Here is an 18859-nt window from a genome sequence, read left to right as displayed (position 1 = left end):
ATTTTTATTATTTGTTTTTTTTTTTTTACTAGTAATGGCGACAATCTGTGATTTTTATCGTGTCTGGACAATTATGACACATTTGTGGGATACAGCGATCAGTGCTATAAAAATGCATTGATTACTGTAAAAATGTCTGTCAGTGAAGGGGTTAACACTAGGGGGTGATCAAGAAGTTAATTGTGTTCCCTAGCGTATGTTCTAACTGAAGGGGGGATGGGACTGACTAGGGGAGATGACAGATAGCTGTTCATAAGACGATCTGCCACTTCTCCCCTCAGAACCGGGATCTCTGTGTTAACTTTGCTAACATTGTTTCAGGTCAATGATAATACTGTAATATTTTGGATTAAGTAATACTTCATTCCAGAAGAATTCTTGTAATGCAAAGCACACATATCAAATTGCGTTTCCCCATAGGAAATAATGGAAACTCAGATAATCTGTTCCACAGCTACTGCTTGTCTATGCAGTACCACATGTGGCCAGAGGTGCAGGAGCGCCAAAGACACTCGGAAACAATCGCTTGGAGACCACTTGGAGACGATTGGAGACACTCAGCAACGGAGTGTCTCAGCGAGTTTCCAAGTGTGCCCGAGTGTCTCCGAGCGTCACCGGCGCCCCGCACACCTCTGGCCAAATGCGGTACTGCACACCCCAGCTGCTTGAATCCTGCCCATTTTGCGAGACAACGATTAACAACTTCCTGACCATCGCACACCAATATACATCGGCTGTTTGATGAGGGATATCTTTGTCATGGCAGCAGCCAGATGCCATAACCCCTGTATCCTCTTCTTCAGCAGGTTTTCCGGTTTCCGATAATAGCGATCTCTATGGCGCATTTGCCGCAAGATCACTTTTATCGGCGGTGGGAGAGGGGACCTCCTCCTGCTGCTCTCTGGTGACCTCCACTGCTTACCGGAGCTGTTGGCAGCAGGGGAGGTGATTGGGTCCTCTTCCGTGTGCGGTATGGAGAGGAGTGAGGGGAAGATGGCCATTGCAGGGAGGAAGCGGTGTCAAAACGTCAATTCCGCCCATAGCTTTTAAATGGCCATTTTTTGTTTGGTCTTTTTGACTCCAGATCTCATATTTAAGAGGTCCTGTCAGGCTTTTTTTCTATTACAAGGGATGTTTGCATTCCTTGAAATAAAGTGACACAATTTATTTTTTAAAGAACAGTGTAAAAATAAAAAAAGTGTTCAAACCACACACGTGAGATATCACCACAATCAGTAGAGCGAGAGCAATAATTCTAGCCCTAGACCTCCTCTGTAACTCAAAACATGCAACCTGTAGAATTTTTTAAACGTCGCCTACTATGGAGATTTTTAAGGGTAAAGGTTTGTCACCATTCCACGAGCGGGCGCAATTTTGAAGCATGACATGTTGGGTATCAATTTACTCGGCATAACATTATCTTTCACAATATAAAAAAAAAAAAATGGGCCAACTTTACTGTTGTCTTATTTAATTCAAAAAAGTGATTTCCAAAAAAAAAGTGCGCTTGTAAGACCGCTAAGCAAGTACGGTGTGACAGAACGTATTGTAATGACTGCCATTTTATTCTCTAGTGTGTTAGGGAAAAAAAAATGCATAATGTTTGGGGGTTCTAAGTAATTTAAAAAAAAAACAAAAAAAAAAAAAACTGTTTTTAACTTGTAAACAACAAATCTCAGAAAGAGGCTCAGTCCTTAAGACCCCTTTTACACCCCACCGCCCATTGCGTCGGCATTCTCAATTCCTTGGATATCTTTTTATATCCCTTTCCTGTTTTATACAGTTCAACTACCTTTTCCCGCAGATCTTTTGACAATAAGATTGCATGTCACACCCCTCCCAAAAACGCTTCTTTTCCCAGATATTTTATATATTGTAACAACTCAATATACCAAATTTTTGGGCAAATAAAATGGCCGCGGTACTTTATTCGTTTTTTACATAAAATATCCTTCAATGCTCTTTTATTATCAACCAAATATCATGAATTCAAATAAACCTCAATTCTTTCTGCTCAGTTATTGGAACTCGAGCAGCAGTACCACGTATTTTTTTTTTATATAGAAAGTAAACAGTTCCCCCCAGATGCCAGGGTGATCCAACCACATAAAGTGCTCGTGACTGGGGTGAGAGGGAGCTTTCTTCTTCCCGTCTTCCCGCCTTGAAAGAGGGAGAACTCAATCTCCCTAGCCTTTAAATAAACTCTCCCAAGTTTTCCAGAAGATTCCCTGGCTTCCCATTGGTCCGCTAATCCCAAAATAAATAAATGAAATAATGGGACGGGGTGGCCACAATCTCAAGCAAGTGGGCCCATATTGTGCCCCCTTATACATTCTTTTGCTTTCCCCATGACTTAGAATCCAGAAATGTCAGTGCAGCACTGGATGAAAGATGCAAGGGTCTGTCAGGAGTCCAGAAACTCATTGACCTTATACACACACACACTAATTACAAGCAAACAGATCACAGGTGAGGATGGTTACCTTTAATACCATTCAAACCCCTTTGTGTCAACTTGTGTGCATGTTATCAGGCCAACATCACCAGGGTATGTAAACTTTTGATCAGAGTCATTTGGGTGGTTTCTGTTGTGATTATGATTTAACAAAAAGAGTAAACAGACTGATAGACTGATAATAAATGGCTTCAGCCAAACACCAACCACGAGTGAAAGAAAAGTTTGTGTTATCATTCATATTCTCTGAAAAATGGCCAAGAAATCATAAATTCTGCCAGGGTATGTAAACTTATGAGTACAACTGTGTGTTTTTTTAAATTCATTAAAGAGGATTTTTTCCCCAAAAAATGCATTTGCAAAACTGCTGCTCAAATACCCTGTGACAAAAATTGCAGCAATCGCTATTTTATTCCCCCAGGGTCTCTGCTAAAAAAAAGTACAATGTTTGGGGGTTATAATTAATTTTCTAGCAAAAAATACTGATTTAAACTTGTAAACAAAAAAACTGTCAGAAAAAGCCTGGTCGACAAGTGGTTAAAAAGCACTGCCAAAGCTCAAAGAACATCTTAAATATGTGAACATATTGTAAAAAATTCCCACAATGTGAACCCGTGCCATAGTAAGAACTTCTTTAATAAATCAGCCTAGTGATATGGGCATCCATTCTGCTCCAGCAGCCGTCTTCACAATTCCTACATTGGATGGCTCGGCTAGAAGATTGTGACAAACCCTGACGGTGAGCACTAAGGACAGACAGGCAGACAGACAGAGGACAGACAGACAGACAGACAGACAGACAGACAGACAGACAATCTAAAGACAGACAGACAGACAGACAGACAATCTAAAGACAGACAGACAGGCAATCTAAGGACAGACAGACAGACACACAATCCAAGGACAGACAGACAATCCAAGGACAGACAGACAATCCAAGGACAGACAATCTAAGGACAGACAGACAATCTAAGGACAGACAATCGTCTGCTGTTGTCAGGGAGAGATTTACACACCTACCCTAAACTGGCAAATAAAAAAAGCTGCAGTTGTATGAAAACATTCCAAATACCTCCTATTGTGTACAGATGTGGAAGTACTTACATACAGGAGGTCTCTTCTTACATGCCGCTGTCTTAACTATTCCTGATTTGCTGTTTATTCCAAAAAACAAAACAGGCCTCTTGCACACAATACTCAATAGTTTGAGCATCTACTTTTTCAGACTTTTTTTTAAATGTATTTTTGTGCATTTTTGCACATATGTGTACGCGCAATTTTTTCACAAATTCACGCACATTTTCAAGCATACACGCAAGCTTGTGCTGCCATTTACAATGTCAATGGACAAACCTGTGCGAATTTGTGTGCAAACACATGCAAATATGCGTGTTTGCACGCATGAGGCATTAATTACTGACCAAGAATGCAGATTTTGCTATTTTTTTATTATTTTTTACTGATTATACGGCTCTTGTTTACACGCCTGTGTGCATAGGCACATTACAATTAATGGGTTGTATTTTAGCTCAGTAAAAAAAATAAGCTGTACTGAGCATATTTACCTATTAATTATTATTAATGACAACCAATACTACAATCCAGCTGCCGTGAACATAAAATACATAAACGATCGCCAAAATATTAGTTTGGCCAAATCAAGTATTATTGGTCAGAATGAACAGAAAGGGCTTTGTATTTTGAAGGAAAACTGTATAATGTTATTTTATTTTGTAAAGCATGAAAAGTGTATACATTATAAGGGATAACTTTATACAACTTGCCTTTAAAATACAAAGCCCTTTCTGTTCATTCTGTCCAATAATTTGATTTGGCCAAACTCTTATTTTGGCAACCGTCCTCCCAGGAGAATCACGGCACGACACTGCAGAACATAACGTTGTCTAACTTCAGAAACACATGTGGAAAGACAAGATGGAAAACACAGAAGAGCAACGCATGCATGGATGCCACTGATTACCCGTATGAAGGAAAAAAGAAGTATAAAAGCTGAGCCAAAAATAACAAAAAAAATAAATAAATAGTTGGCAGCTCAGAAAAGAATGGCAAAAATATTTGTAGCATATACATTTTGTAAACATGACTGTGAATGTTATTATTATTATTATATAGGATTTATTTAGAGCAAATGTAGCTAACAAAGATGCCTGTATAAGATATAAGATATAGTGATTGCAATATGTGGAAACATCATAGGAAAGGCATGCTTTCTGCTTGTTTCATTTTCAATTTATTTATAACTTTTGTTTGTGTGTATATAGAGATATATATATATATATCTATATCTATCTCAAACAATGGTGCTTTATTGTCAAACAAGCAAGACTGTATGACTAAAGACAGTCTGAAATAAAATACATCAGTCAATACAGAGCATAATATTTATATTATAAATAAATAATATATATATATATATATATATATATATATATATATATATATATATATATATATATATATATATATATATATATATATATATTTATATTTATTTATTTATTTATTTATAATATTATGTATGTATATACTCCTCCAATCTAACTGCAGAGTTTTTTTTTTCTTTGGAAATGACAGCAGCATTAAACCCACAAACGTCTTGTATTGTACTATAATGCAGCTTACCAATCATCAGACGCCCCAGTAGAAGTCCCCTGGGACGAAACGCATAGGGATGGTTTCTATTTTCCATATATTGCTTTTAAACATTGTGATCACTTTTTATTTTTTTATTTTGTATTTTGTGTATGCTGGTTTTATGTCAATAAACAGCATAAGTGCTTTTTTGAACTACACTATGGGAGGCGGTTGCCTTTTTTGTTTTATATATGATCCACCCTGTGAGCTTCTTCTACACTTATCGGAGACCCATTGCTTGGCGGCTGCTCCCCAATCTTTGGACTTCATTGAGAGAAGGTCGGGATCCCTAAGGACATCGAGGTACACCCACTCCTAATTAAAGGACCAACTGTGATCGGCTGGATTGTCCCTGAGAGATCGAGGACCCATCCATTGTTCCTGTGAGATTGAGGACTCGCCTGTTCATGCTTGGTTGACATGGTGTTATCCACATGCAGGTCCACAGACTCTGGTAAGAGTACCCATTTTTTATTTATCTGCCTGGTGTTATTACTTTCGGATGCCCATTGGATGTCTCCCCATTCTTCCATAATATGAACTATTACATCTGTGATTGACATATAGGAGTTTGGGACTGAACTATTGGTTCACTTTTTAGATCACATAGTATTTTTATGGACACCTACTATGTTTTATTCATTTGAGTGTTAACCCGTTTGTTTATTTGTTTTCTTTTCAACACACAACACTTTTTTGCACTCTCTCATACCAATATTGTTTTTTTATTAGCACTACATTTTTGCCCTCCCTGTTCATAAGAATTTTGTCACATTCGTGTGTAGCAGCTGCTTGTTTGTTGGTTTACAGGTTAGAGCAATAATTTTTCATATCGCACATTCAATCATTAGATATGGTGACTACATTCTTTTTCTTTTTAGGCTCCCCCCCCCCCCCCCAGTTTTCACTTGATAACCTGCCCAATAACATACCTCCTGTATTAGACTCTGGTTGAAGGAGCAACAGAGACACCTTTGGACAGCAGCATTGTCAGTCTGGGAGAGGGTAATGTTAGATGTACCAGCAAATTTGACTACAGCTTTGAAATAGTGCAACTTCATCTGAAATCGCACAATTTCAAAGCTGCATTGAGTGCAGGAACTACTTTTTCAAATTGATGTGACACCACAAAGTCGGCAATGCACCAGTTTGAAAAGTGAGATTGCTGGCAATAGGGTGCAACTTATCATGCGATTTGACCTGGCAAATCACATGACAAGTTGCTCCAATGTGAACGAGGGGTTACTGGCAGGATCAGCAGGTGAAAATAAAAGAATGAAAGCTTAAAAAAAAAAAATTGTCCATTGGACAATTGTTGTCAGATTTTCCACTGACAAATGTTGGATGGCAGGCTTTAAAATTTTCCATGGACAAATGTCTGTTGTCGGACAAAAGTCCAAAGTACAAACGCGCATACTCGGAAGCAAGGAGGGGCCAGAAGCGATCGGTCTTGTAAACTAGCGTTCGTAATAGAGATTACACGTAACATTCGTGACGTGGCAAATTATGAAATCAGGAAATGTAGCGCACAATTCTCTTCTTCTTTAATGGGATAATAATGAAGCTTCTTTGCTGGTGATACTGATGGAGTTATGACAAGCAAATTTTCAAAGGCTTTTTTTTTCTAGTGATATCAAGAATAATATTATGTTTTTTTTTGTTTTGTTTTTTGGTGCAAGTTACCACAACACCATTATCCTGTAGTTTTTAAGATCAAAGATAAAACTATGTTGGTGTCCCTTGTCAATTTTACATTGTATTTTTTAAAATGTAACTGCCTACTCCCAAACTGTCATTTGAAGTAAAACACATAGGGGGTTATTTATGAAAGGCAAATCCACTTTGCACTCCAAGTGCACTTGGAAGTGCAGTCTCTCTAAATCTAAGGGGTAGATCTGAAATGAGTAGAAGCTCTGCTGATTTTATCATCCAATCATGTGTAAGCTAAAATGCTGTTTTTTATTTTCCTCGCATGTCCCCCTCAAGTGCACTTGCAGTGCAAAGTGGATTTTCCTTTTAGTAAATAACCCCCATAGTCAAGTATTATTCTACACAATTTTTTTTATTGTGCATTAAAAAAAGAAAACAAATAAAATTAGACATGCTATCTGCCAATAGAACTTAACCAAAAAGTTCATTCTATGCATCCAAAAATATAGAAAATATAACAAATTCAATCATTATTATTCAATCAAAAAATAAAATAAAAGCCTCATGCATGTCTCCTGCTTCTTAATATAGGGGGGTCATCAATGCCAAGAGTTGGTGATAGCAGGGGTCCGTCATCTGGAGATAATTCTGAAAATCATCTGGATAAATCTTCTGGAGCTCCCACAGCAAAGGCATATGACATAATTGGTTACGATTAGTAAAGCAAACAATTTTTGGTCCAAGAAATCCTCCTCCTCCTGTTCCTGGACTGGACTTGAGTCAAAGCAATAACTCAAAAATAATAAATAACATGTTATTTCCTCCGATTCCACAACATGGCTGCTTGACGAACGGCCATTCAGAAATTAACTCAAAAGCACAAAATGAAAAGCGTGAAATGAAAAACGTGAAAGGAAAACGTGACATTAAATAGTTTAAGTTCTACTGAAGAAGAAGTTTGGTGAGAATCAATACTCACCAAACTTCTACACACAAAATTAGCAGAAGGAACCCAAAGGGTGGTGTTAAAGAGCTAAAAACACACTTAGTATGTCACTACGTTCGTGTTTGTTGGCCGACAATTCATTGCCGTTTGTATGCAAGACATGTTCCTGGCCAACGCCCTTTGGACAAACGTCTGAGATTTTGTCTGCAGAAAATACGATCATGTGTATGAGGCTTAAGTAGCTTGGCAAAGGTAAGAATATCAAATGAGCTATGTATGTTGGAAGGTGCGGGATGATCCACAGTACAGATGAATATATAATTTATCGGGAATGTGAACTACTGCTAGTCTATAGGAATTTGAAATATTACCATTCAGAAAACGATGCTTCCTTCCGTAGTACTGTATACACCCAATAATGAATGCCCCTTACCCAACACGATACATTCTTTGTACATCCACTTTTTAACCATACACATTCCCTGCTATAATAACCTGATCTGATGACCTGCGTCAACCAGATCCCATCGATTGTTCCCATATGTGTCAATTAGCTGTTTCACAGAGCCATGTGATTGGTGGAGATAATATTCACACAAAGTTCTGACTATCTAGCCATTCATCACTCACACTCAATCCATTATTCCGATGTAAGAAGTACGGCTCCTTTCAAGGGCAGTCTCTGTACTCTCTAACACTCTACAACAGATTGCTGCCTCTTCCTCGGCTCTGTGCTGCCTTTACTGTCAATAAAGTCACGTCTCTGTCTGGAGGTGATGGAATATAATGAGGGCATTTACCATCCCTCTCCAGGCATTGTGATCTGGGAAATATTTCTGCATCTGACTTTCTGAAACAAACATAGAATAACTGTAATCTACAATAAAACATTTTTGTAACCACTTCACACAGTTCACCCCTTCTAGATCCCGAGTCTACAAGACTGCTACAATAGAGCACAGAGCCTGGAACTGTATATAGAATAGGCACCGGACAACAAATTACAGTCAATGTGTGTGTCATCTAGCTTAGAGGGTACTGGCACACGGGCACACAGAAACCGGGTGATACTCATGTAGAGGTAACAGGAGACATAAAATTGATTGTAAAGGCAGATTTTTATTTTTATTTTTTATCTTAATGCATTCTATATATCAAGATAAAAAGCCTTCTGTGTGCAGCAGCCCCCCTCAGCCCCCCATTACTTACCCGAGCCCCATCTAGCTCCAGTGATGTTGTAGAATTGTCTTGGCTGCCCGGGATTCCCCTCCTTATTGGCTAAGACAGCAGCGTGGCGCCATTGGCTCCTGCTGCCATCAATCAAAGTCAGTCAGCCAATGAGGAGAGAAAGGGGATGGGGCCGGGCCGCAGCTCCGTGTCTGAATGGACACAAGGAGCTGCAGCTCGGGTGCCCCCATAGCAAGCTGCTTGCTGTGGGGGCACTGAACAGGAAGGAGGAGTCAAGAGCACCGAAGAAGGACACGAGAAGAGGAGGATCAGGACTGCCCTGTGCAAATCTACTGCTCAGAGCTGGTAATTATAATGCCCCATACACACGGTCGGAAATTCCGATGGAAATAGTCCGATCGGATTATGTTGTCGGAAAATCCGATCGTGTGTGGGCTCTATCGGACTTTTTCTGTCGGAATTTCTGACAGAAAAAGTTTGAGAGCTGGATCTAAAATTTTCCAGACAACAAAATCCGATCAGACTTTTTGTGATCGTGTGTAGAGAATTCCGAGGTACAAAGTGTCACGCATGCTCAGAAAAAATTTGGAGACGAAAGCTATTGGCTACTGGCCTCTACATAGTCCCGTTGTACGTTTTGTACGTCACCTCGTTCCAAACGATCTGATTTTCTGACAACTTTGTGCGACCGTGTTTATGCAACACAAGTTTCAGACGGATTTTGTGGTCGGAATGTCCGACCGTGTGTATGGGGCATTACATGTTTGTTATTTTTAGCTAAAAAAAAAAAATAGACTTTACAATCACTTTAACAAAGATTTTCAGCAGTAATGCTCATTCATTCGTAACGTTTAATGTTTGGAGTGCACTAACCCACCAAAATGTCTGTCAGCATCAAAAGGTATGTTTAAAGGGTAACAAAATACCTTTTTTTTCGTTTAGGATAGAAGGGAAGGGGTTATAACCCCCTTTATTTTTTTCCATCTTTGTCCCACTGGGGGAGATTTCACTTCCTGTCCCATAGCCAAAACAGGAAGTGAGAAGAAATCCCTCTAAAGTGAAGGAATCCATGGGTATCACCAAAACTAGTTCACACTATTGCGAATTTGATGTGGGTTTCTCCGCATCCAATTTACATGTCAGGAGATTGTGACCAGCTCCCTATGGTGAATTTTAGTCTTTTGGTCTGGTTTAGGTCTAAATACAGCCAAAAATTTGGGCTGAAATCCACCCTGAAATGGTGAATGAAGACGCACCGGACCCCTGCTGCGAGCCGCTCCATGCTCCAGTCTGAGCCCAGCCTTAATGATTCCCCCTCCATTCCTGTTCTGATGTCAACCCAAAATTTGGGACTATACTATAGAAGGTGACCCAGCACTGTATTATAGGAATGGGGTGTACCCTAGAAGACCCAGTACTGTACTATAGGAGAGGACCTAGCAATGTTCTATAGAAGAGGACCCGGCATTTTATAATAGGAATGGAGTGTGGGTCCTGTACAATATGTACTATAAAATTTGACCCTAACACTGTACTATATAAGAGTACCTAGCAATGTACTATACTAGAGGAGAGTGCACTGTACTATTGGAGAGGGCCCAGCACTGTACTACTGGAGTGGATCTGGAACTGTACTATAGGAGAGGACCCAGTACTATACTTAACCACTTGCTTACTGGGCACCTAAACCCCCCTCCTGCCCAGACCAATTTTCAGCATTTAGCGCTGTCACTCTTTAAACGACAATTGCGCAGTCATACAACACTGTACCTAAAATCTTTTTTTTATAATTTTTGCCAAAAATAGAGCTTTCTTTTGGTGGCATTTGATCACCTCTGGGTTTTTCATTTTTTGTTTAAAAAAAAAGAAAATTAAAAAAAAAAAAAATACAAAAAACATTTTATATTTTGTTATTAAACTTTGCAAACTGGTAATTTTTCTCCTTCATTGATGTACGCTGATGAGGCTGCACTGATGGGCGCCAATAGGCTGCATTCATGGGCACTGATAAGGCGGCACTGATGAGGAGGCGCTGATAGGTGGCATTGGTGGCCATTGATAAGTGGCCCTGAAGGGAACTAATAGGTGGCATTGATAGATGGCAGTGATGGGCACTGATCGGCACTGGTAGGTGACACTAATAGGCAGCACTGCTAGGTGGCACTAATGAGGCACTGATTGGCACCACTGGTGGGCATTGATAGGTGGCACTCATGGGCATTGATAGGTGGCACTGATTACTGGCACTATTATGAACTGGTGGGCACTGATTCGTGGCACTGTGGGCACTGGCAGGCAGCACTAGTGGGCACAGATGAGATGGGTGTGCATCTTCCTCTTTAGGACCAATGTCCCTTGCACAGAAGCCGATGATCGGCTTTTTTTTCTCCTCTTGCTGTCAGCATGAGGACAAAAAAATATTACCGATCTTCTGCTTACATCACGTGATCAGCTGTCATTGGCTGACAGCTGATCACGTGGTAAGGGGCCGGGATTGGCCCCTTACTCCGATCTGTGATCACCCAAGTCTCATTGACTCGGTAATCACAGTGCGCGGGGAGCATGCAAAGGGGAGAACGTCTATTGACAGCCTCCCGGCAACGTAAGTCCGCACTGTAGCCATCATCTGGCTATAGCACAGATCTGAAGGGGTTAAAGCAGTATTAAGCCTATAATAAATAATTTATTATATTACAGCTTAGATGTGTTTAGTTTTCTTTTTTAGGCTTTCTTTCTTCTATTTTCATCCGGTGATCCTGCCAATAAGTCTGTCGTTTTTTTAAAAGAACAACCTCTCCAGCAAATGTTTTTAGAACGTTGAGACAAACCATTTACCACTGACAGTGGTGCTTACAATGATCAGCTTTTAGTTTTTCATGTAAAATCTTTATTTCAAAATGAAAAAAAATGTTTTTGTAACTGCTTAGAAAGTATTAGCTGGAGTTTGGCTTCAATGTGTTAGTGTATCTAAATCTGCTAGTACATCTAGCACTCACTTCCTCCTAAGACTGACAATGGTACTGTTGCAAAAGTGCCCCTTGTGTGATTGGCCAGATCACAGGTAAAAACTGAGGTGAAAAAAAGCCAAACAAAAGAAAACGAATGCAGCAACCACATCTAATGACTGGTAAGCTGCACTATATTACATTTTTGGTTTAGGGTTTAATGTTGCTTTATGGAGAAGATGGTGCACTGTACTCTAGGAGAGGACCCAGCACTGTATTAGAACATACTACGAGTCTATACTACAGTAGAGGAGTGTGCTCTGCGTTAATGGAGAGGATCCAGTATTATACTATAAACCCATTATTTTATTATGGGAGAGGACCCAGCACTGTACTATAGGAGAAGATTCATCATTATACTATAGGAAAAAACCCAACATTGTACTATATGGTAGAAGACCCAGCATTGTACTATAGGAGAAGACCCAGCACTGTACTAAAGCAGAAGATTCATCATTGTACTATACGGTAGGAGAAGACCCAGCATTGTACTATAGGAGAGGATTCATCATTATACTATAGGAGAAGACCCAGCACTGTACTATAGAAGAAGACCCAGCACTATACTATAGGAGAAGATTCTTCATTATACTATAGGAGAAGACCCAACATTGTACTATAGGAGAGGACCCAGCATTGTACTATAGGAGAAGACCCAGCATTGTACTATAGGAGAAGACACAGCACTATACTATAGGAGAAGATTCTTCATTATACTATAGGAGAAGACCCAGCATTTTACTATAGGAGAAGACCCAGCATTGTACTATAGGAGAAGACCCAGCATTGTACTATAGGAGAAGACACAGCATTGTACTATAGGAGAAGACACAGCACTGTACTATAGGAGAAGATGATCATGAGAATGGTAAGGAATCGCGAGGAACTACACGGGAGAATCTTGTCAATGATCGGACGGCAGCGGGGACCATAGTCACCAAGAAAACAATTGGTAACCCTCTACGCCGTGAAGGCCTGAAATCCTGCAGCACCCGCAATGTCCCCCTGCTCAAGAAAGCACATTTATAGGCCTATCTGAAGTTTGCTAATGAACATCTGAATGATTCAGAGGAGAAATGGGTGAAAGTGTTGTGGTCAAATAAGACCAAAATTAAGGCAACTCTTTGTCATCAACTCAACTCGAGGTGTATGGAGGAGGAGGAATGCTGCCTATGACCCCAAGAACACCATACACACCATCAAACATGGAGGTGGAAACATTATGCTTTAGGGGTGTTTATCTTCTAAGGGGACAGGACAACTTCACCGTATCAAAGGGACTATGGACAGGCCATGTACCATCAAATCTTGGGTGAGAACATCCTTCCCCTCAGCTCGGGCATTGAAAATGGGTCGTGGATGGGTATTCCAGCATGACAATGACCCAAAACACACGGCCGAGGCGACAAAGGGGTGGCTCTCGAAGAAGCACATCAAAGTCCTAGAGTAGCCTAGCTAGTCTCCAGACCTTAAAGCACAGCTCCACCAAAAAGGGGAAGTTCCATATAAGCACCCCCCCCAATATGCCACATTTGGCATGTCATTTTTGGGAGGTGGGGGTAAGCAGGTAGTTTTGACCTCTTCCCCTCCCTCCTTGCAGTCTTTTGCAACATGTCACAGAAGATTGCCCGACCCATGGGGAGGCACTACGAGACTCACGTATGCGCAGTGCACACCCAGCTGTGAAGCCACAAGCTGTCCCAGCCGGGTGCCCACACTTGCAATGCCGGCGCCACAGAGAGGCGAGGGAGAGAAGTGAGGGTTCAGGCGACCGCATCGATGGAACGTGGGACAGGTGAGTGTGTGTTTTCAAAGTCAGCAGTTACACTTTTTTTAGCTGCTGGTTTTTAATAAACACAAAAATGAGCAGAACTCCACTTTAATCCCAAAGAAAATATGTGGAGGGGGCTGAAGGTTCGAGTTACCAAACGTCAGCCTCCAAACCTTCGTGACTTGGAAAGGATATGCAAAGAGCAGTGGGACAAAATCCCTCCTGAGATGTGTGCAAACCTGTTGGCCAACTACAAGAAACATCTGACCTCTGTGATTGCCAACAAGGGTTTTGCCACCAAGTACTAAGTCATGTTTTGCGAAGGGGTCAAATACTTATTTCACTCATTAAAATGCAAATAAATGTATAACTTTTTTGAAATGTATTTTTCTGGATATTGTTGTTGTTATTCTGTCTCTCACTATTAAAATAAACTTAACATTAAAATGATAGACTGATCATCTCTTTGGGCAAACGTACAAAATCAGCAGGGGGTCAAATACTTTCTTCCCTCACTGTAGGAGAAGACCCATCGCTGTACTATAGGAGAAGAAGACCCATCATTATACTATAGAAAAGGACCCATCATTATACTATAGGAGAAGAAGACCCATCATTATACTATAGAAAAGGACCCATCATTATACTATAGGAGAAGAAGACCCATCATTATACTATAGAAAAGGGCCCATCATCATACTATAGAAAAGGACCCATCATTATACTATAGGAGAAGAAGACCCATCATTATACTATAGAAAAGGACCCATCATTATACTATAGGAGAAGAAGACCCATCATTATACTATAGAAAAGGACCCATCATTATACTATAGGAGAAGAAGACCCATCATTATACTATAGAAAAGGACCCATCATTATACTATAGGAGAAGAAGACCCATCATTATACTATAGAAAAGGGCCCATCATTATACTATAGGAGAAGAAGACCCATCATTATACTATAGAAAAGGGCCCATCATCATACTATAGAAAAGGACCCATCATTATACTATAGGAGAAGAAGACCCATCATTATACTATAGAAAAGGACCCATCATTATACTATAGGAGAAGACCCATCATTATACTATAGAAAAGGACTCATCATTATACTTTAGAGGAAAACTCATCATTATACTATAGGAGACGACCCATCATTATACTATAGGAGAAGACCCATCATTGTATTTTAGAAAAAGACCCATCATTATACTATAGGGGACGACCTATCATTATACTATAGGGGAAGACTTATTATACTATAGGAGACAACCCATCATTGTACTATAGAAAAGGACCCATCATTATACTATAGGGGAAAACTCATCATTATACTATAGGAGATGACCCATCATTGTACTATAGAAAAGGACCCATCATTATACTATAGGGGAAAACTCATCATTATACTATAGGAGACAACCCATCATTATACTATAGAAAAGGACCCATCATTATACTATAGGGGAAAACTCATCATTATACTATAGGAGATGACCCATCATTATACTATAGAAGACCCATCATTATACTGTAGAAAAGGACCCATCATTATACTATAGGGGAAAACTCATCATTATACTATAGGAGACAACCCATCATTATACTATAGGAAATACCCAACATTATACTATAAGAGAAGACCCATCACTGTACTATAGGAGAATACCCATAATTATACTATAGAAAAGGACCCATCACTGTACTATAGAAGACTCATCATTAAACTATAGGAGAGGACCCATCATTCTACTATAGGAGAGGACCCATCATTGTACTGTAGAAGACCCATTATACTATAGAAGAGGACTCGTCATTATACTATACAAAAAGGACCAAACACTGTACTATAGGGGGGAGACTCATCATTATACTATAGGAGAAGACCCATCACTGTACTATAGGAGAAGATTCATCATTGTCCATCATACTATAGGAGAGGACCCATCATTGTACTATAGGAGAGGACCCATCATTGTACTATAGGAGAGGACCCATCATTATACTATAGGAGAGGACCCATCACTGTTCTATAGGAGAAGAAGACCCATTATTACACAATAAAAAAGGACCCATCACTGTACTATAGGAGAAGACCCATCACTGTACTATAGGAGAGGACCCATCATTATACTATAGGAGAAGACCCATTATACTACAGAAGAGGACTCATCATTATACTATAGAAAAGGAAAAAACACTGTACTATAGGGGGGAATACTCATCATTATACTACAGGAAAGGACTCATCACTGTACTATGGGAGAAGATCCATCATTATAAGACCCATATATACACTATATACACACACTATACCATACATTCTACTATTTACAATATACAGTATACTATACTATATACACTAGACTATACACTTTACTATATATACACACACTATATACTATATCATATACACACAATGTACACTATGCTATATAGTATACACTATATTATATACACTATATGCATTATACTATAGGAGAGGAGCCGCCACTATTAATGGTGGTAATGAACCTGGCACAGTACTATAAGAGAGGAGATAACACTCTACTATATTAGTGGATCCTGCGCCGTTCTATATCGCTCCGTTATATCGCTCTGTATTATATCGCTCTGTATTATATCGCTCTGTATTATATCGCTCTGTATTATATCGCTGTTATATCGCTCGGTCAATGAGTCCGGTCGGTCTTACCCTGTCGGTGGCGGTGACGGGCCGGTAAGTCTCCTCTCCCGGAATGGTGGTAAACTGTTGTAGTGATAACATACTCAGCGGGCTCCCATCCCCGGTGTGCGGCTCCCAGCTCGGCGCTGTGTACACTGTCCGTCCACGTGCCGGGATGAAGGCTCCGAACATCATCCTGCCCTCCACACCCCGGACCGCCTCCCATCCACACCACACACCCTTCACGTGCCGGAGGTGTCACTCCGTGTGCGGGCACACCTACCGATCCCCGGAGACACCTACCTGGAGGGAGGTGATGGATGTCCCTGACATAACACAGGGGTCAGAGATGGGGCCCCGGTGTGCTCCGTCTATGGGGATTGCTGAGTCTATGATCGGATCTCACCATTGCTGCGGATGATTTTCATGTCACCATTAAAACGGATCAGAGGAACATTTGGGATTTGTAATCATTAGTAAGGACTTGTTCCAGATAAAAATAACAATGAAAAGGACATGAAAAATGTAAGTTCCCTGTGTAAATGCTGACCAATGGGTCTATGATTGTTATTTCTATTCCAGAGATTGTTCATTTTTCTGCTGGTCTATGGGCCGCCTTTTCCTACAGAACAAGCTGCCTTCCAGATGTGTTACAGGGATAAGACAAACCATTTAACACTGGCGGGGGTCCTTACAATGATCAGCTTTCATTCTTTTTATGTAAAACCTTTACCCCAAAAGGGAATTTTTTTTTTTTTTGCTGTAATTGATTATGAAGTGTAAGTTGGAGTTCGGCTTCAATTTATTAGGTATTTAAATCTGCTAATACTTCTAACACTCCCATCCCCCCAGACTCACAATACTGCCATTCAAATGTCCCCCTGTGCTCCTTCATCCAGAGTGGAGGCTCTCTAATACAGGAATGTTACTGGACAGATCACCAGGTGAAAACAGAAGGAAAAAAGGGCCAGTTCACTCCTGGATTCTCACATATTCCCATTGGGTGTCATTTTGTAGCCCTTTATTTGAATGGCACCAGAACACAGGAAAGGTAGTGCATGCATGACTGTTCAAAATGCACTGCACCAAATCACATGGTACTGTGGCACAATGCAATTTGGTTCCCACACGCAATCTGTATTTGGGGTGCCATTAACATTACATTGGCACCCTCATGCAGATCACAAAGGCAGTGCATTCAAATATATATAATATATTGCAGCAAACCCATATGAAGTGCGCCTTTCCTGCGCTGCGTTCTGGTGTGAACCAGCCCTTAAATAAGAAAATGAATGCAGCCACCCCATCTAATGATTGGTAAACTGCAATAGATTACATTTTTGGTTTTGGGTTTAAAGTGGTTGTAAACCCTTTACAACCACTTTAACCTACAGGTCAGCCTAAATTAAGGCTTACCTGCAGGTGCTTGCAATATCTCCCACACCTGCACAGTCTAGGAGATATTTGAAAATCGCTGTGCGGCAATTTCTTCTGCGCATGCCCTTTCTAGCGTGGGTCATGCCATTAAAGGCGCCTCCCTTGCGCATGCGCAGGAGTGACGTCATGCAACGTCACGCGACTCCGGCCAGTCACAGAGCTGGAGTTCACAGCCCCAGAAGGAAGAGGGGTGAAGAATGGACGCTCGCTACTAGCGAGGACATCATGGACTTCTCCTGCAGGTAAGTGTCACATAATGGGCTACTATGCGATGCATACTAGCCCATTATACTTTACCTTTGCAGGGAAACAAAGAGGAAGCAACACCCATCAGGGTTTGCTTCCTCTTTAATATCCCTTTACCTTTAGTATAGAAAAAGGGTGCAATCTATATAACCCACAGAAAAATATAGGCAATATTAGAAACCAACAGAATTTCCATGTTCAGGTCTTCAAAACCTGGGCCAGTGACAACATCCTTCTTTTAGAAAAGGGGAAAAAAGGGAAAAGGGGGGTGGGATTGTGGGACTTTAGTTGAAACACACCACTGGAATAGAATGAATCAATTCATATTTTAGATGACATATTTATTGGTACAGATGAGCATACTGCAAGGCAATAAAGCTCCTATTATGTACCTGATAGGAGACTGAGATGATGAGGTCTCTTATATCTCCTGTCCTGGCCCCACTGAGGATGAGATAGAGGAAGCCAAAGGACAGGAGGGACACGAGTGTAAACTTTGCAAGAAGATCTGAACAAATTAATGGGGTGGACAACTACATGGCAAATGAGGTTCAATGTAGAAAAATGCAAAATAATGCATTTGGGTGGCAAAAATACGAATGCAATCTATACACTGGGGGGAGAACCTCTGGGGGAATATAGGATGGAAAAGGACCCGGGGGTCCTAGTAGATGATAGGCTCAGCAATGGCATGCAATGCCAAGCTGCTGCTAACAAAGCAAACAGAATATTGGCATGCATTAAAAAGGGGATCAACTTCAGAGATAAAACAATAATTCTCCCACTCTACAAGACTCCGGTCTGGCCGCACCTGGAGTATGCTTCACAGTTCTGGG

General features: G+C 40.5%; 1 protein-coding gene across 1 annotated transcript in view; it reads right to left on the bottom strand.

Annotated features, from left to right (window-relative positions):
- Window positions 1-16670, bottom strand: part of CORIN (corin, serine peptidase) — a 377616-nt gene extending 360946 nt beyond the window's left edge. Inside the window, exon 1 of the mRNA XM_077477533.1 lies at window positions 16371-16670. Within this exon, the coding sequence (XP_077333659.1) occupies window positions 16371-16535 (165 nt within the window). The 5' untranslated portion in view covers window positions 16536-16670. The remainder of the gene's footprint in view (window positions 1-16370) is intronic.
- Between the last annotated feature and the right edge of the window lie 2189 nt (window positions 16671-18859).

This window comes from Lithobates pipiens, unplaced genomic scaffold (assembly GCF_037356315.1).
Source record: "Lithobates pipiens isolate NorthernLeopardFrog02 unplaced genomic scaffold, aLitPip1_a1.2 Scaffold_13, whole genome shotgun sequence".
Classification (NCBI taxonomy): domain Eukaryota; kingdom Metazoa; phylum Chordata; class Amphibia; order Anura; family Ranidae; genus Lithobates; species Lithobates pipiens.
The sequence above is the reverse complement of the archived record's forward strand: the minus strand, read 5'-3'. Positions and strand labels throughout refer to the sequence as shown.